The 15,396-nt window shown below is 49.7% G+C and overlaps 1 protein-coding gene across 1 annotated transcript in view; it reads right to left on the reverse strand.

Moving 5' to 3' along the window:
- Positions 1–509: 509 nt before the first annotated feature.
- Positions 510–15,396, reverse strand: part of LOC308158384 (CD82 antigen-like) — a 38,949-nt gene continuing 24,062 nt past the window's right edge. The window contains exons 3-8 of the mRNA XM_080531972.1: positions 14,739–14,863; positions 13,743–13,817; positions 5,012–5,110; positions 4,149–4,334; positions 2,382–2,465; positions 510–639 (exon numbers count right to left, since the gene is read on the reverse strand). Of these exons, the coding sequence (XP_080388098.1) occupies positions 562–639; positions 2,382–2,465; positions 4,149–4,334; positions 5,012–5,110; positions 13,743–13,817; positions 14,739–14,863 (647 nt within the window). The 3' untranslated portion in view covers positions 510–561. The remainder of the gene's footprint in view (positions 640–2,381; positions 2,466–4,148; positions 4,335–5,011; positions 5,111–13,742; positions 13,818–14,738; positions 14,864–15,396) is intronic.

A 15,396-nucleotide genomic window follows, 5' to 3' on the forward strand; every position in this document is an offset into this window, starting at 1 on the left:
GGGGGGGGGCTAGGCATTTGTTTTGGTCCTTACCATACAAGTGTATTGATTCTATAGCCAAAATGCAGGGAAGCGATATACTAATCTCTAATCTCTTCTCCTCACACCCATAATTTCCCTCACTCTCTCTCTCTCTCTCTCTTTTATGACTCTTCATAGCCCTCCCTCTCTCCTCCAGGTCTCTCTGAGGACATCAGCCAACGTACGCTACCACATCTAACCTCTCTAAAGTGCTGCAAGGAAACTGGACTGACAGAATAGACAGTAGTGCCTCCCAAAACAGGCGTGTGTGTGTGTGCGTGTGTGTGTGTGTGTGTGCGTGCGTACGTGTGCATGTCTGTGTGTGTGTGTGCGCATGTGAGCGCGTGTGTGTGTGAGTGTGTGTGTGTGTGTGTGTGTGTGTGCATGTGCGTGCGTACGTGTGCATGTCTGTGTGTGTGTGTGCGCATGTGAGCGTGTGTGTGTGAGTGTGTGTGTGTGTGTGTGTGGGGGGGGGGGGTGTGAGCGTGTGTGTGTGTGTGCGTGTGTGGGGGTGTGTGTGTGTGACTGCCTCCCTCAGCCTCAGTATCTGGGCACCTTGGTGTAGTCCTCCTGGTGGACGTTCTTGCACAGACACATGGACAAGACCATGCCCAGCAGCTGCAGGGGAACACAACCACACACAATGAATTATTATTATTATCACAACAACACCACGTGTTGAAATAGAGCGATACAAAAAAGACTAGACGCTACTGTCATCACTCCAGCTTAGCAGCCTGAAACCAACACCAACGTCACACCAGAAACCTAAACCTTACCTCAGGGATACACACACACACATGATCTCTCACACACACACACACACACACACACACACACACACACACACACCCACACACAATCTCTCACACACACAGCCACATGCTCTCACACACACACACACACACACACACAATCTCTCACACACACACACACACACACACACACACACACACACAGCCACATGCTCTCTCACACACACACACTCTCTCACACACACAGCCACATGCTCTCACACACACACACACACACACACACACACACACACACAATCTCTCTCACACACACACACACACACACACAGCCACATGCTCTCTCACACACACACATACACACACACACACACTCTCTCTCTCACGCAAATGTCCTTCCTTGCAGGTGACTGGTGTATAATGACTCTATTCAGCTGCCTAGCTGGGGGAGGTACATGTGTGTATATATATATATATATATATATATATATATATGCTATATATATATATATATGCTATGATCCAGATAAGCGGTTCCATTCACATGGATCCAGACCAGAGGAACGTGTGTTGGGTGACGGAGGCAGATCACAGGGTTACCACGGGTTACCTCGATCACAGCCACGCTCAGACAGATCCCCAGGACCACCCCCACCTCCCCTAACCATCTCCCCTAACCCTGCCACCCCCCTCTCCCACCTGGACATGCATACAACCTCCCCTACCCCCTAACCACCTCCCCTAACCCTGCCACCCCCCTCCCCCCTGGACATGCATACAACCTCCCCTACCCCTAACCATCTCCCCTAACCCTGCCACCCCCCGCCTCCCCCCTGGACATGGATACAACCTCCCCTACCCCTAACCATCTCCCCTAACCCTGCCACCCCCCGCCTCCCCCCTGGACATGGATACAACCTCCCCTACCCCTAACCATCTCCCCTAACCCTGCCACCCCCCCTCCCCCCTCCCCCCCTGGACATGGATACAACCTCCCCTACCCCTAACCATCTCCCCTAACCCTGCCACCCCCCTCCCCCCCTGGACATGGATACAACCTCCCCTACCCCTAACCATCTCCCCTAACCCTGCCACCCCCCCTCCCCCCCCTGGACATGCATACAACCTCCCCTACCCCTAACCATCTCCCCTAACCCTGCCACCCCCCTCCCCCCCCTGGACATGCATACAACCTCCCCTACCCCTAACCATCTCCCCTAACCCTGCCACCCCCCCTGGACATGCATACAACCTCCCCTACCCCTAACCATCTCCCCTAACCCTGCCACCCCCCCTCCCCCCCTGGACATGCATACAACCTCCCCTACCCCTAACCATCTCCCCTAACCCTGCCACCCCCCTCCCCCCCTGGACATGCATACAACCTCCCCTACCCCTAACCATCTCCCCTAACCCTGCCCCCCCCCCCCCCCCCCCCCCCCCCCCTGGACATGCATACAACCTCCCCTACCCCTAACCATCTCCCCTAACCCTGCCATCCCCTCCTCCCCCCCTGGACATGCATACAACCTCCCCTACCCCTAACCACCTCCCCTAACCCTGCCACCCCCCTCCCCCCCCCTGGACATGCATACAACCTCCCCTTACCTCGATCACAGCCACGCCCAGGCAGATCCCCAGGACGACCCCCACGTTGGTCAGGAGCCATGACTCCACACTGGAGGAACAACCCTGGGGGGGGGAGGGAGGGAGAGAGAGAGGGAGAGAGAGAGGGAGGGGGGAGAGGGAGAGAGAGAGAGAGAGGGGGGGAGAGGGAGGGAGGGAGGAAGGGGGGGAGAGAGGGAGGGAGGGGGGGAGAGAGGGAGGGAGGGGGAGAGAGGGAGGGGGGAGAGAGAGGGGGAGAGGGAGCAACAGAGAGAAGGGGGGGGGACAGAGAAAGGAGGAGTGGACAGAGAAAGAGAGAGGGAGAGAGGGATTGAGTGACTATACAACAGACAACTGGAAGTAAGTGTTAGTGTTTTCTTTTTTTCTTCTTAGGCCAAGTTCACACTTGACCTCTTTTTTTTTTTTTTTAAGCGCAGCCTACACCACCTTTTGAGCGCTTCGCACGAGTATTCTGTAACCTTAACAACGGGATTCTATCCTAACCGTCATACCGTGAGCTCAGAATGATAAGGTTCTATCTCCGTTTAGAATGATAAGGTTCTATCTCCGTTTAGAATGATAAGGTTCTATCTCCGTTTAGAATGATAAGGTTCCATCTCCGTTTAGAATGATAAGGTTCTATCTCCGTTTAGAATTATAAGGTTCTATCTCCGTTTAGGGTAGTTCAGAGATATTGAGCGTCAACATTTTTATATTCCATTATGTTTTGTGAGATGGAACCTTTGTATTTTATTAATTACTAACAAAAAAAAAAATCAACATTTTAAAAATAACACCACACAGGCATTAATAAACACATAATGGATCAGATTATGTAAAAAAACTACATTTTGACAAAAATGGAGATAGAACCTTAAAATCCTAACGTCACGATACATTGTAACCGTTATCATACATTGTATAAACGTTATGGTCTACTTGTCCAACAAGTATGTTAACTTGTTAACCGATCTGTTCCCAGATGAACTCTTTGGTGTGTATGTTGCTGTACCTTTGGTGACTCGTGTCATATAACTCTAGGTAGTGTGAAACAGCAACATCACCAGTTGTTCAACTGGTGTGCTACATTGTTTTTGTCTTATCTTGGTGGGTCTGACGTCTCGGAGCACCGGTAGCTAGAAGTAGGTTACTAGGGAAGGTCCACACGTACCTACTCTCCTCGTCCTGATTGGTCATCTGTCAGAAAGGCGCTTTTGTGACATCACACAGCGCCTTTCTGAAAAGTTCAAGAAATTCAACTGAAAACGGCGGCGGCAGCTGCGCTTTTTTCACGCTTTTTAAAAGGCGAACGCTTTTTTTCCGTTTTCCATAGGGTTGTATGTAAAAAGGCACTGACGGCCGCACTTTAAAAAAAAAAAAAAGATGTCAAGTGTGAACACGGCCTTAAGTTGTCTATGGCCACTGTGAAGTCGTGACGTTAGAATTATAAGGTTCTATCTCAATTTTTGTCAATTTAGTTTTTTTACATAATCTGATCCATTAGGTGTTTATTAATGCCTGTGTGCTGTTCTTTTTTTAAATGTTGAGATTTTTGTAGTTAGTAATTAATCAAATACAAAGGTTCCATCTCACAAAACATAATGGAATGTAAAAACTTTGACGCTCAATATCTCTGAACTGCCCTAAACGGAGATAGAACCTTATCATTCTAAGCTCACGAAGTACTGTACTAGCACAGGGAGGGGTAGCGGTTGGGGGGGTTCTTACTGTACTAGCACAGGGAGGGGTAGGGGTAGGGGGGGTTCTTACGGTGTCGTAGACGGGCCAATCAGGCGACTGGGCCTCACAGAAGCCGCTGTCGGAGGCGTTGCCCGCCAGGAGGTCCGCCACCAGCGACAGGTTCTGACAGGAGCAGGGGAAGAGGAGCTGGGAGCTGTTCACGATGACGGGGTTACCATGCCAGTCCATCTGCCCTGCCCAGCCACAACAATGCATCTGGAGAGAGAGAGAGGGGGGGGAGAGAGAGGGGGGGGGGGGAGAGAGAGAGTTAGAGAGTTAGAGAGAGAGAGAGAGTTAGAGAGGGAGAGAGTTAGAGAGAGAGAGTAGGGGGAGAGGGGGAGTTAGAGAGAGAGAGAGAGAGTTAGAGGGAGAGAGAGAGAGAGATAGATTGAGCAACTAAGGAGTATCTCGGAGGCTTCTAGCGAAAGTGAGAATGGTAGCTTCGAGGGCTATATGATGTTTATTCAGTTTTATGTGCACAGGTTGAGGCCAAGGGACAACATGTAGTAAAAGCATGACCACCACCCCCCCCCCCCCCCCCAAACCCCCTAGTAAGGTTTTGTTCTCAATATCTGCCTCCTACTATCCAAATCCAAATAGGCAGGACATGTCTCTGTTTCACAGGGTCCCTCATCTCATTCGAATGGGAATTAATGACCACACTGTTGATCAGGTTTGTCAGTACAAACTGAGCAAATGGAGAGGAACACAACTGCTCAGGAACGCTACCCTGAGGCCTGGGGAGACTTAAGAACATCCGCAAAGTATTCTTAGCTGATACAACAGAAATGTACTTCTTTTTAACTCTCTTAACGATAAATAATACATCTTAACTGTCAATCAATCATGTAACCTATAAAGTTACAACACCCAGCCCCGCCCCCTCTTCTCACCGTCCTCTGGATGTAGTCCCAGGCCTGCTCTGTGCTGCTGTTCTTGCCGGGGTACTTGTTCAGGATCTGGCTCACCATGTTGGACATCTCACTGTTCAACTGGAACAAAGGAGGGAGCAGGGAAGGACAGGGTCAGTCAGGGTGGGTGGGTGGAGGGAGTGGGTGGAGTGGTTTCCAACTCAACCAAGAAAAAGGAGGGGAAAGAGGTGAGAGAGAGAGGCCTGGCTGACGCTGGTTCGATCCCCAGCCCAGGAGGGAGCCGGATGTGAGCTGGTGACCGGAGGGTCGCTGGGATCATATCTATGGTGTCCTACCGCCACTGCTGTTGTGCCCTTGAGCAAGGCGCTGAACCACTAATTGTTCCAGGGGCGCCGGACGGGGGCTGACCCTGTGCCCAGAGCTCGGTTCTCCCTAGGAGTGTGCTGTGTTGCGTGTGGCCGGACGGGGGCTGACCCTGTGCCCAGAGCTCGGTTCTCCCTAGGAGTGTGCTGTGTCGCGTGTGTGTTGACAATATCAATAAAAGTATCTCCTTCTTCTTCTTTCTTATCACTAGAACTGCCAGTAAAGAAACTGTGAGTAAAGAAAATGTTTATATCTTTGCACTCGATCATATTTCAGGACCCTCCTTTCATGACTTGTCCTAGATATGTGCGTTCTACCACCCAGTATCCTTACATTTTCAAACTCACATCAGGATAAGCTAGTATGAAGCTATTTTGCCGTTTTTCTGTGTAGGAAGCAGGATAATTTACAAGTGGTCAACTAGTGGTCGTTGTGTGTAAAACCTAGGTTCTTGGCCCTGGACAATCTAGACAAATTGATGGCAGCTACTAGATTGAAATCAAGTGTAATACTGAAACACAAATGTGTACATTTCAAACCTGCAAACTGCGACACTTTAAATGAATGTGCAATAACACTATGTGCAATATGACAACCCTAGGGTACATAAGGTTCAGAGATAGGAAATGTTAGAATAGGTATAGCATAGCATAGAGTACAGCACAGTGTTTTATTTGTACAGTATAGTATAGTGGATAGTGTACATAGCCTTTATTTATGTAAACCAGCTCCTTTCCATTCTTGTTTTTTAGTTGTTGTTTTTCCTAGCACCAGGGGAGCCCCCCCTCCCAAATGTCGTTGTTTGGTACCTGTACTATATTAATGACAATAAAGACCATTCATTCATTCATAAATAGCAGCTTGAGCATTGTAAAGAAGGCAGCTCTTTTAGTAGGTAAGAAAGGCACGGCTGTTCTAATGTTAAGGCCTATGACCCAATGCCTTTCCCAACTACACACACACACTTAATAGAACAGTTGTTTGTAAAGGTCAGATTTTATGACCTCGGTGAGCACGTTGAGCTGCAACGTTTGCAGGAAAAGTGCTACACAAATAAAGGTTATTATTATTATCAACTCTGAGCCCTTCTGACCTCCATTCCTTACTCACTGGATCAAGAGCTCGTACAGATACAGACTCTCTGAGCCCTTTACTGCTCCCCTAAGTGATTCCACGTGTGTGTGTGTGTGTGTGTGTGTGTGTGTGTGTGTGTGTGTCTGTGTGTGTGTGTGTGTGTGCGTGAGTGCGCGTGTGTGTGTGTGTGTAATTCAAGAACAAAACCACAGGAAGTATATGTTTAACGGTTGGTAAGACATGCCATCCGAGGCTGCAGGCGAAACTCTAAACTCTAAACTCTAAACCTCTAGCTGCGTTGGATGTGGTTGTTTGTTGAAGTGCTTATTAACAGAAGCAGCTCTGGGTATCGAAAAAGCAGATCTCCTTCCTCAAGTTCCTCAAGCACTGAAGCAACATCAGGCCTTGAATGTCCATTTGGCAGAAGGCCCTGGCCGGCTGTACGCATGCAGGCTCCCCCAGCGAAGGCTGGCGTTCAGATACAAATGTATCCATTTACATTTACATTTTGGGCATCTAGCAGACGCCTTGTTCCAAAGCGACTTACAATCGATACATTTGACTAAGCAAGTGAATCATCAATCCACCAGTCGTAGCAGGAAGAGTAATCCAGCTGAGGCCCGGGGCCATTGATAGAAGGAAAAACCTTCTTCTAAACCTTTTTAAAAACCAGTTTCTTTTTTTATTTAGACACTGGAGAAACAGAGAAACAGTACAAGAGGGGCAATAGAAGTTTTTAGGGACGCAGTAGAGGGGAAAAGCGGGTGTCTTCAGGAGACGCAGTGCTGGGGGGCAGAAGATGTATCCTTGTCAGACGCTTCCCTTTGGCTCCTAAGGGAGACTGGCGGCTGGACTGGTCCGGGAGAGTGTGTGTGTGTGTGTGTGTGTGTGTGTGTGAAACTTTATTTCCATGCCAAAAAAAGAAAAGGGTGATGTTGATGATTGGTGAGGTTGGCTTTGCCAGACCACAGCAGGCCAGCCAGTGCATGGTTTGGGGCTGATGTTACATTTACATGTGTCATTTTTAGCAGACGCTTTATTCCAAAGTTACTTACACAAGTTTAAGTGAAGTAAAGTGTCGCAAAAGAAAGGTCATCTATGCTCGGGCCAGGGCCCATGGTAGTCCTAATGCTAGAAGAAGGAAGGTACACAGACAGACACTTCTGCTTGTTTATAAAGCTCTCACTGGCACAGCACCGGAATATCTGAAAGACCTTCTGCTAGCATATCAGCCCAATAGAGCTCTCAGGTCTTCTGCTAGCATATCAGCCCAATAGAGCTCTCAGGTCTTCTGCTAGCATATCAGCCCAATAGAGCTCTCAGGTCTTCTGCTAGCATATCAGCCCAATAGAGCTCTCAGGTCTTCTGCTAGCATATCAGCCCAATAGAGCTCTCAGGTCTTCTGCTAGCATATCAGCCCAATAGAGCTCTCAGGTCTTCTGACGCTGGTTTTCTCTGTGTACCACATGTACAAAAGAAGAGATTTGGTGAGGCTGCATTCTCATTTTATGCTCCAGATTCAGATTCAGATCCAAAAACACATCTTTTTAATATTGCCTTTAAATGACTAAATAAGTAAATTATGATTATATAATGATTAAAGCACTTTGAGCTGCAATGTTTGCATAATAAAAAGTTATATTATTATTATTATTATTATTATTACACACACAGACAGGCACACCTGGCCAAGGTTTCCCTTCTGGGCAGTAATACCCAACCAACCACCCTGCACTGACCATGTCTGACCAGCAGGGGGCACTAGAAAACCAAACACAGTTGAATGATTCTTCTTTTTTCAGGTTTGCCCGGCGTGTTGTCATCCCAAAATCAGATCAAAACGAACCTGATCAGGCGTTATCCACACTCAACCTCTGTCCTGACACGCAGTACACCTTTGGAAAGTCCCAGCAACACTTTCTAGCAGAGCATTGTAGAAACCGTGGACTCAGAACCTTGGACTCAAGTCACCAAAACCTGTTTCAGTTTCATCTTGACCGAAGCAGAAGGCGTCACCTGGGGTGTGTAATGAACCTATCGCTAAGCCACGCCCCCAAAATAGAAATTGTCCAATCATATCACAGCAAAAGTCACCACAGGCAGAAATCTCGGACAAACAACTCGCTAATATCTGACGGTGAAAAGCTTCTAGATTAAATATTCGTCATCTTTTAAAAAAACATGTCTATTACTTGCTGTGGTAAATCAGAAATCAGAAATGTGCCAACTCCCGCCATTGTAAGTCATTGAATGTCATTCAGTCACGGTCGGTCAGTCAGTCACTGTTTGGCTAATCCATGGGAGGGTTCATTTGGGGGTTATTCTATTTGTTGATTGTGATTGGTTAAAAGTATGCATGAGTGGAGTGATTGGTTAGATAGAAATGGGGGCGGGCTTAATGAGTGTGGTCTGAGAGACAGGGGAGACGGGAGATCAGTTGTAAAGAGAGATGGGAGTTGGTAAGTTGAGTTCTGTATGATTGTGTAGCTTGTTAAATCTTTTCTGTTAGTTTGTTCACTGTTAATTATTTACATGTACTGATATCAATGTGTTGTGTTCAGTTTTACAATCTGTTTAATAGAGGAAGAAGGAAATCAAACCGAATTGTGTCAGTCTCATCATTTCACCCGTACTGCCGGAGCAAGCAGAAGATTCACCATTCAGCTAACTAGAGGGAGAGCTGAACAATTGTAAAACACCCGCTGACGACCGCAGGAGGACGGACCGTCAGTTAGCTAAGGAATACAAGCCCGGTTGGACGCAACAGAAGCTCCGGGAGGACAAGGATCCATTCACCGGAGATAAGAGCAAGCTAAAGCCTGGTCAGGTTAGTGACGCAGCCGCCAGCTGGCAACGGAGCCGCGGCGCCCGAAACTGTAGCTAACTAGCCACTTGCTAGCCAGCGTAGCATTAGCAAACTAAGCTAGCGTTAGCCTTGTTGTCGCAATAGCGCAGCAGGCACGCGGTAGAGCTTATAGCACTCAAAGCTACAGCTAACTAGGCCGGCAACGGAGCCGTGGCGCCCGCAACTGTAGCTAGCTAGCCACTTGCTAGCTAGCGGAGCATTAGCCAACTAAGCTAGCGTTAGCCCTGTTGTCGCAATAGAGCAGCAGGCACGCGGTAGAGCTTATAGCACTCAAGGCTACGGCTAACTAGGCCGGAAACGGAGCCGTGGCGCCCGCGACTGTAGCTAATTAGCCACTTGCTAGCTAGCGTAGCATTAGCCAGCTAAGCTAGCGTTAGCCCTGCTGTCGAAATAGCGCAGCAGGCACGCGGTAGAGCTTATAGCATTCAAAGCTACAGCTAGCTAGGCAGGCAAGGAGTGAAACAATCCACGGCTAGCTTCAACTGGTTAACCCAACTGCAAGAATCCACAGCCAGCTAGGCTAACCTACAAGACCCACCAAGAAAGGAATTGCGAGCTAATAGCAGCTACCCAGAGAGCTACCCACACCCAGCACTCTTCTCTGTGACTTTTTGACTGTTTGCATTAAAATAGGTTTGTGTGTACCTGGGTATTAAGTCGTCGGGGGGAGGAAAATCCTCTCCCACTTTATTATTTTATTTTTAGCAGTATCCCTGGGATGACCCCACGGTGAACCTGGTTCCGCTGCCGAAGACTAGTTAAGGAAGTGCAGGGACCAGCGCAAATCAGCTCAGGGAGTCAGAGAGGGCTGAAGATATAAGATAGAAAGACGAAACAGGTACACACAAGTTATTTCTGAGTCACAGGCAGAATGGAGGCACTAAGGACCGAAAGGGAAAAGTTGGCAGTCACTTTTGAGAGAGGATACCGCCACATCATCAGGTCAGTGGCATTGATGGGCGAAGATGACATGAAACGCGAGTGGATAGCGCTCCTGTCAAACGCGAAAGACCTAAACTCTGCAGACGACAATTATGAGGAAGGTTTGCAGGCCAAAGCAAGTCAGGAACCTGAGACAGGTAACAGTCAGCTTCTTCAAGACATCACCAATGCCGCTGAGGAGAGAGCTCAGAAGGTTGAACAGGCCGGTCACGTCTTAAAGGCCAACATGTGGACAAGGTTCGCGGGGGTCGAACTTTCATCCACAATTAGACGAGCAGAAAGGAGTCACGAAGGCGCGAAGAGGATCAGTCTAGAAGAGGCAACCCACGACGTTTGTAAAGAACGAAGCACACTCACAGAGAACCTCATCATCAAAGCGCGAAGTCTGCTATCAAGCTGGGGGGAGTGGATCCCTGTAGTTGAGGCGTGCAACACGAGAAAGTCACTAGAGGAGCTGGAGGACAAAAGGGATGAACTTTGGGAAACGTTTGTGACTGAATTTGGAAGAGTTGAGAAGGAGAATACTGACAAAATGGCCGACAAGGCCGCCGCAGCAAAGCAAATGGCCACCGACGCTCTCGCCGAAGATGAGAGGAAAAGGGCCGACGTTCTCGCCGAAGAAGAGGCCAAAGATCGAGCGACGAATAGAGAAAGGGCCGCCGCTCTCGCCGAAGATGAGAGGAAAAGGGCCGACGCTCTCGCCGAAGATGAGAGGAAAAGGGCCGACGCTCTCGCCGAAGATGAGAGGAAAAGGGCCGACGTTCTCGCCGAAGGTGAGAAGAAAAGGGCCGACGTTCTCGCCGAAGAAGAGGCCAAAGATCGAGCGACAAATAGAGAAAGGGCCGACGCTCTCGCCGAAGATGAGAGGAAAAGGGCCGACGCCCTCGCCGAAGATGAGAGGAAAAGGGCCGGCGCTCTCGCCGAAGATGAGAGGAAAAGGGCCGACGCTCTCGCCGAAGAAGAGGCCAAAGATCGAGCGACGAATAGAGAAAGGGCCGACGCTCTCGCCGAAGATGAGAGGAAAAGGGCCGACGCTCTCGCCGAAGATGAGAGGAAAAGGGCCGACGCTCTCGCCGAAGATGAGAGGAAAAGGGCCGACGTTCTCGCCGAAGGTGAGAAGAAAAGGGCCGACGTTCTCGCCGAAGAAGAGGCCAAAGATCGAGCGACAAATAGAGAAAGGGCCGACGCTCTCGCCGAAGATGAGAGGAAAAGGGCCGACGCTCTCGCCGAAGATGAGAGGAAAAGGGCCGACGCTCTCGCCGAAGATGAGAGGAAAAGGGCCGACGTTCTCGCCGAAGAAGAGGCCAAAGATCGAGCGACAAATAGAGAAAATAAAGAAGCTATTGCCAAGCTGGAAAGGAAAGCCGCTGAGGCAAGACTGAAGTCAGCTGATAGCGTGGCCGAGTTTGAGAAGGAGACAGCGAAGGTGAAATTGGGGGCCGAAGAAGAGATCGCTGAGGCAAGGCAGAAGGCGGCCGTGATTGAGTTGAAGGCAGCAGAAATAGCCGCTCAAGAGCGCGCCAAACTACTGGAGGCTCAGCGGGAAGCATGGGAACAAGCCCGGGAGGCAGGGCTGGAGAGCGCCACGTATGGAGGCAACCGCACTGGAGCCATCTCCAAGATCAAACTCCCTCCGACAAGGCTGCCCGTGTTCAGCGGGTGTATGAGAGATTTTCATCGCTGGCGGAAAGATTGGGAAAGCCTGCAGCAGCAGGGAGACCCATCGGGATCACCAGAGGTGAAGAAACTCCACCTCCTCGAGAGCATAGACCGAAAGGTTTTCGAGGAGCTCAAACTCTCGAGCTACCGCTCAGCGGAAGACGTATTCACAGCTTTGGAGAATCGGTTTGGAGACAAGGCAACCATCGCGCTGCAAATTATTGAGGAATTGGAAAGAATACCAGCGGTAAAAGGAAACCAGCCGAGGAAAGCGATCGACCTTATTCAGGCAGTGGAAAGAGCCCTCATGGACCTGACAGACTTAGGAGAAGTGGGCGCTATGAAGAACCCACTTGTACTTAAAGCCATCGAGAGCAAACTGCCAGACCGCGTGCAGGAAGGCTGGATTACCTTTGTAACCGAACCCGTAAACCAAGTCGCCCCAGACAAGCGGTTCGATGCTCTTCTTCTGTTTCTAAAAAGGCAGGAAGTAATCCTCGAGGGGATGGCTCGAATCCGAGGCCCCACGGAGACCTCTGGGGGAACACCGGAGAGGCCAGTCAGATGGGAGAAGAGGGCATTCACGAGGGCCACGGAGAAAGACTCACCGGTAGATGAAGAAGAGGAAGAACATCGAGGTGAAACCAGAGTCACGGGCAGAAACTCGGAAAGAAGAGAAGAGTGTGACATCTGTGGAAGCGATCAGCACGGTGGCAAAATATTCTTCTGCCGTAAGTTCAAGAGTCTCAGTCTGGCAGAGAAGCGAGCCATAGCAAAGCAAAGCAAAGCCTGTCAGAAATGTTTGGGCATGCACGGCGCCGACGGAGAGTGTAGTAACCGGTACCTGTGCAGAATGTGCAAGCAGAATGAAGGAGGGGCGAGTCATCACTACCTTCTGTGCCCCAAATGGAGTGAGGGGAAGAGGACAGGGCCAGGGTTCTATGACAAGCAACGAGAATTCCTGGATTCTTTGGGACTCAACCCTGAACAGGAGAGGAGGGCGAAGGCATTCACCAGTAAGGCTTCGATGACACTGAGCACGGGCGCAGAAGGCGGAAGTCTCTTCGCAGAGAATGGGCCAGAGGAACATCCAGTACTAATGATGATATTGACAGTCAAAACAGAAGCAGGATTGCCCTGGGAACCCTCATAGACCTCGCCTCCGACACAAATTATATCACCAACCGGGCCGCCGATCGTCTCCAACTGGAGCGGAGGCAAGTAACACTGACCGTGCAGGGGGTCGGTGGAATGAAGGTCAGGGTCAAGACTAACAAATACCTGCTAAAGGTCAGGGCGTGGAGCAACAACAGATGGAGTCCCCACGAGATGGTATGCTACGGGCTCGACACAATCGCTCGTGCAGACAAGGTCATCAGTCCAGAGCGACTCTGTAAGTTCTTCCCTGGGGTCGAGAAGGAAGAGCTGGTCCGACCTAAGGAAATCGAGCTCTTGATCAGCCACCGAGAGGGACGACTCGCTCCACGGTGGAGAAGAGGGACGGGAGACTTAGTGCTGTGGGACGGGCCTCTGGGGAAGACCGTGGGAGGAACGCACCCAGACCTGTTTGACCTGTTGTCAGTGAAGCGTTGTTTGTTTGTTTGTCCGAGTTTTCAAAGGGGCCGTGGCTTAGCGATAGGTCCACTCTAGGAGATGAAATATTCACAGAACTGCAGAAAGAAATGTAAAACCTAGAGCTCAAGAAACAAAGTCTTTGTTACAGATGGCAGACACTCGCACCGGTTCTACATACTACAGTTCCACCCAATACGCTTTTTCAAATAATGACACATTCCGAAACAGAAACTCCAGAGCACATTCGAGAGAGGAAGTGACATCATGACTCACCAGGTCTTTCTGGAAGTAGATGAGCACGCCGGCAGAGACTTGGGCCACCAGGATCAACAGGAGACACGTGAAGTACTGAGGAGGAGGAAGTAGACCAGTCAGACTTGTACTGTAAATGGTAAATGGACTGCATTTATCTAGCGCTTTTATCCGAAGCGCTTTACAACGGCCTCTCATTCACCCATTCACGCACACATTCACACACCAATGACGGCAAGCTACCATGCAAGGCGCCGGCCCGCTCACTGGGAGCAATATGGGGTTCAGTGTCTTGCCCAAGGAGACTTCGACATGTGGCCAGCCGGGGTTCGAACCCCCAATCTGCCAACCTTGCGATCATTAGACAGCGGCTCTACCTCCTGAGACACAGCCGCCCCGATAGGAAGGAGACCAGTCAGACTAACACTGGACAGGTTTCCACATTAACGGTTGCCTGATCGCCCGGGGCAGTAAAACATTTGCCGGGTTTGTTTGAGTGACAGCAACGACGCTGCCGGATCCTGGATCTGTGTGTCGGTGTTGCAGGAAGAACAACAGACGGCGCAGGCGCCAGACCAGACTAGATGATCGTGGAGTGAAGATATTATTAAAGCGTACGCGCTGATCGACAGACAGGTGGACAGGTGGCGCATACGCTTTAATAATATCTTCACTCCACGATCATCTAGTCTGGTCTGGCGCCTGCGCCGTCTGTTGTTCTTCCTGCAACACCGATACACAGACACACACACACACAGACACAGACAGACAGGCAGACATAGACAGACAGACACACACACACACACACACACACACAGAGATACACACACAGAGATACACACACACACACACACACATTTGAATACTTTATTTGGTTCCACAAATCATATTACACAAACAGGGAATCAAATATTTCGGGGCTAAGCAGCACTGAACACTCAAGGGTACACATAACACCTCCTTTTCCACACGGCCAAGCTCCACACACACACACACACACACACACTCAACCCTCACCAGTCCTAGCAGACAGCGGATCTCGTAGATGGCTCCCAGACAGCCCAGGAAGCCCATCAGCATGGACAGCGCCCCGACGCCGATCAGGACGTACGCTCCCACCTTCAGCGCCGTGGAGGATTCCTCTGCAGAGAGACAACGGCAGGTTAGCCTGTTAGCATGTGTGATCTACTGCATATGTGACACAGTCTGATCATTTGGTCCGCATGTCGGCAACCAATCAAAATGTTCTGACTTTTCTTTTGAAACACGGAACTACGGAAATACGAATCCCAACACAAACTCGCTAGTCAAGCCAAAACACTGCAACACAATGGATTGGGTGAGTAATCCCCACTGCTACCTAGTTAACTAGAACACTACTTTACATTGTTAGCAGGCTCACAGAACGAGCTGTGTCAGTTGACTAGCGATGTGTCATTGCTTTTCAACAACGCAGAAATGTATTCACATTTTTCAAAAGAAAAGTCCGATCATTACATCGGATCCCGACGTGAGGACCAAAGCATTAGAATGTGTCACATATGGACTGGTTAGCATGTTAGCATATTATACAGCATATGGACTGGTTAGCATGTTAGCATGTACTACTGCAAAACTCACTGGGGGTTCTGGAGTTTTCCAGAATTCTTTGGCAGTTGGCGAGTTAAGACAGTTG

This window comes from Nansenia antarctica, assembly GCF_963989245.1.
Source record: "Nansenia antarctica genome assembly, chromosome: 5".
NCBI lineage: Eukaryota > Metazoa > Chordata > Actinopteri > Argentiniformes > Microstomatidae > Nansenia > Nansenia antarctica.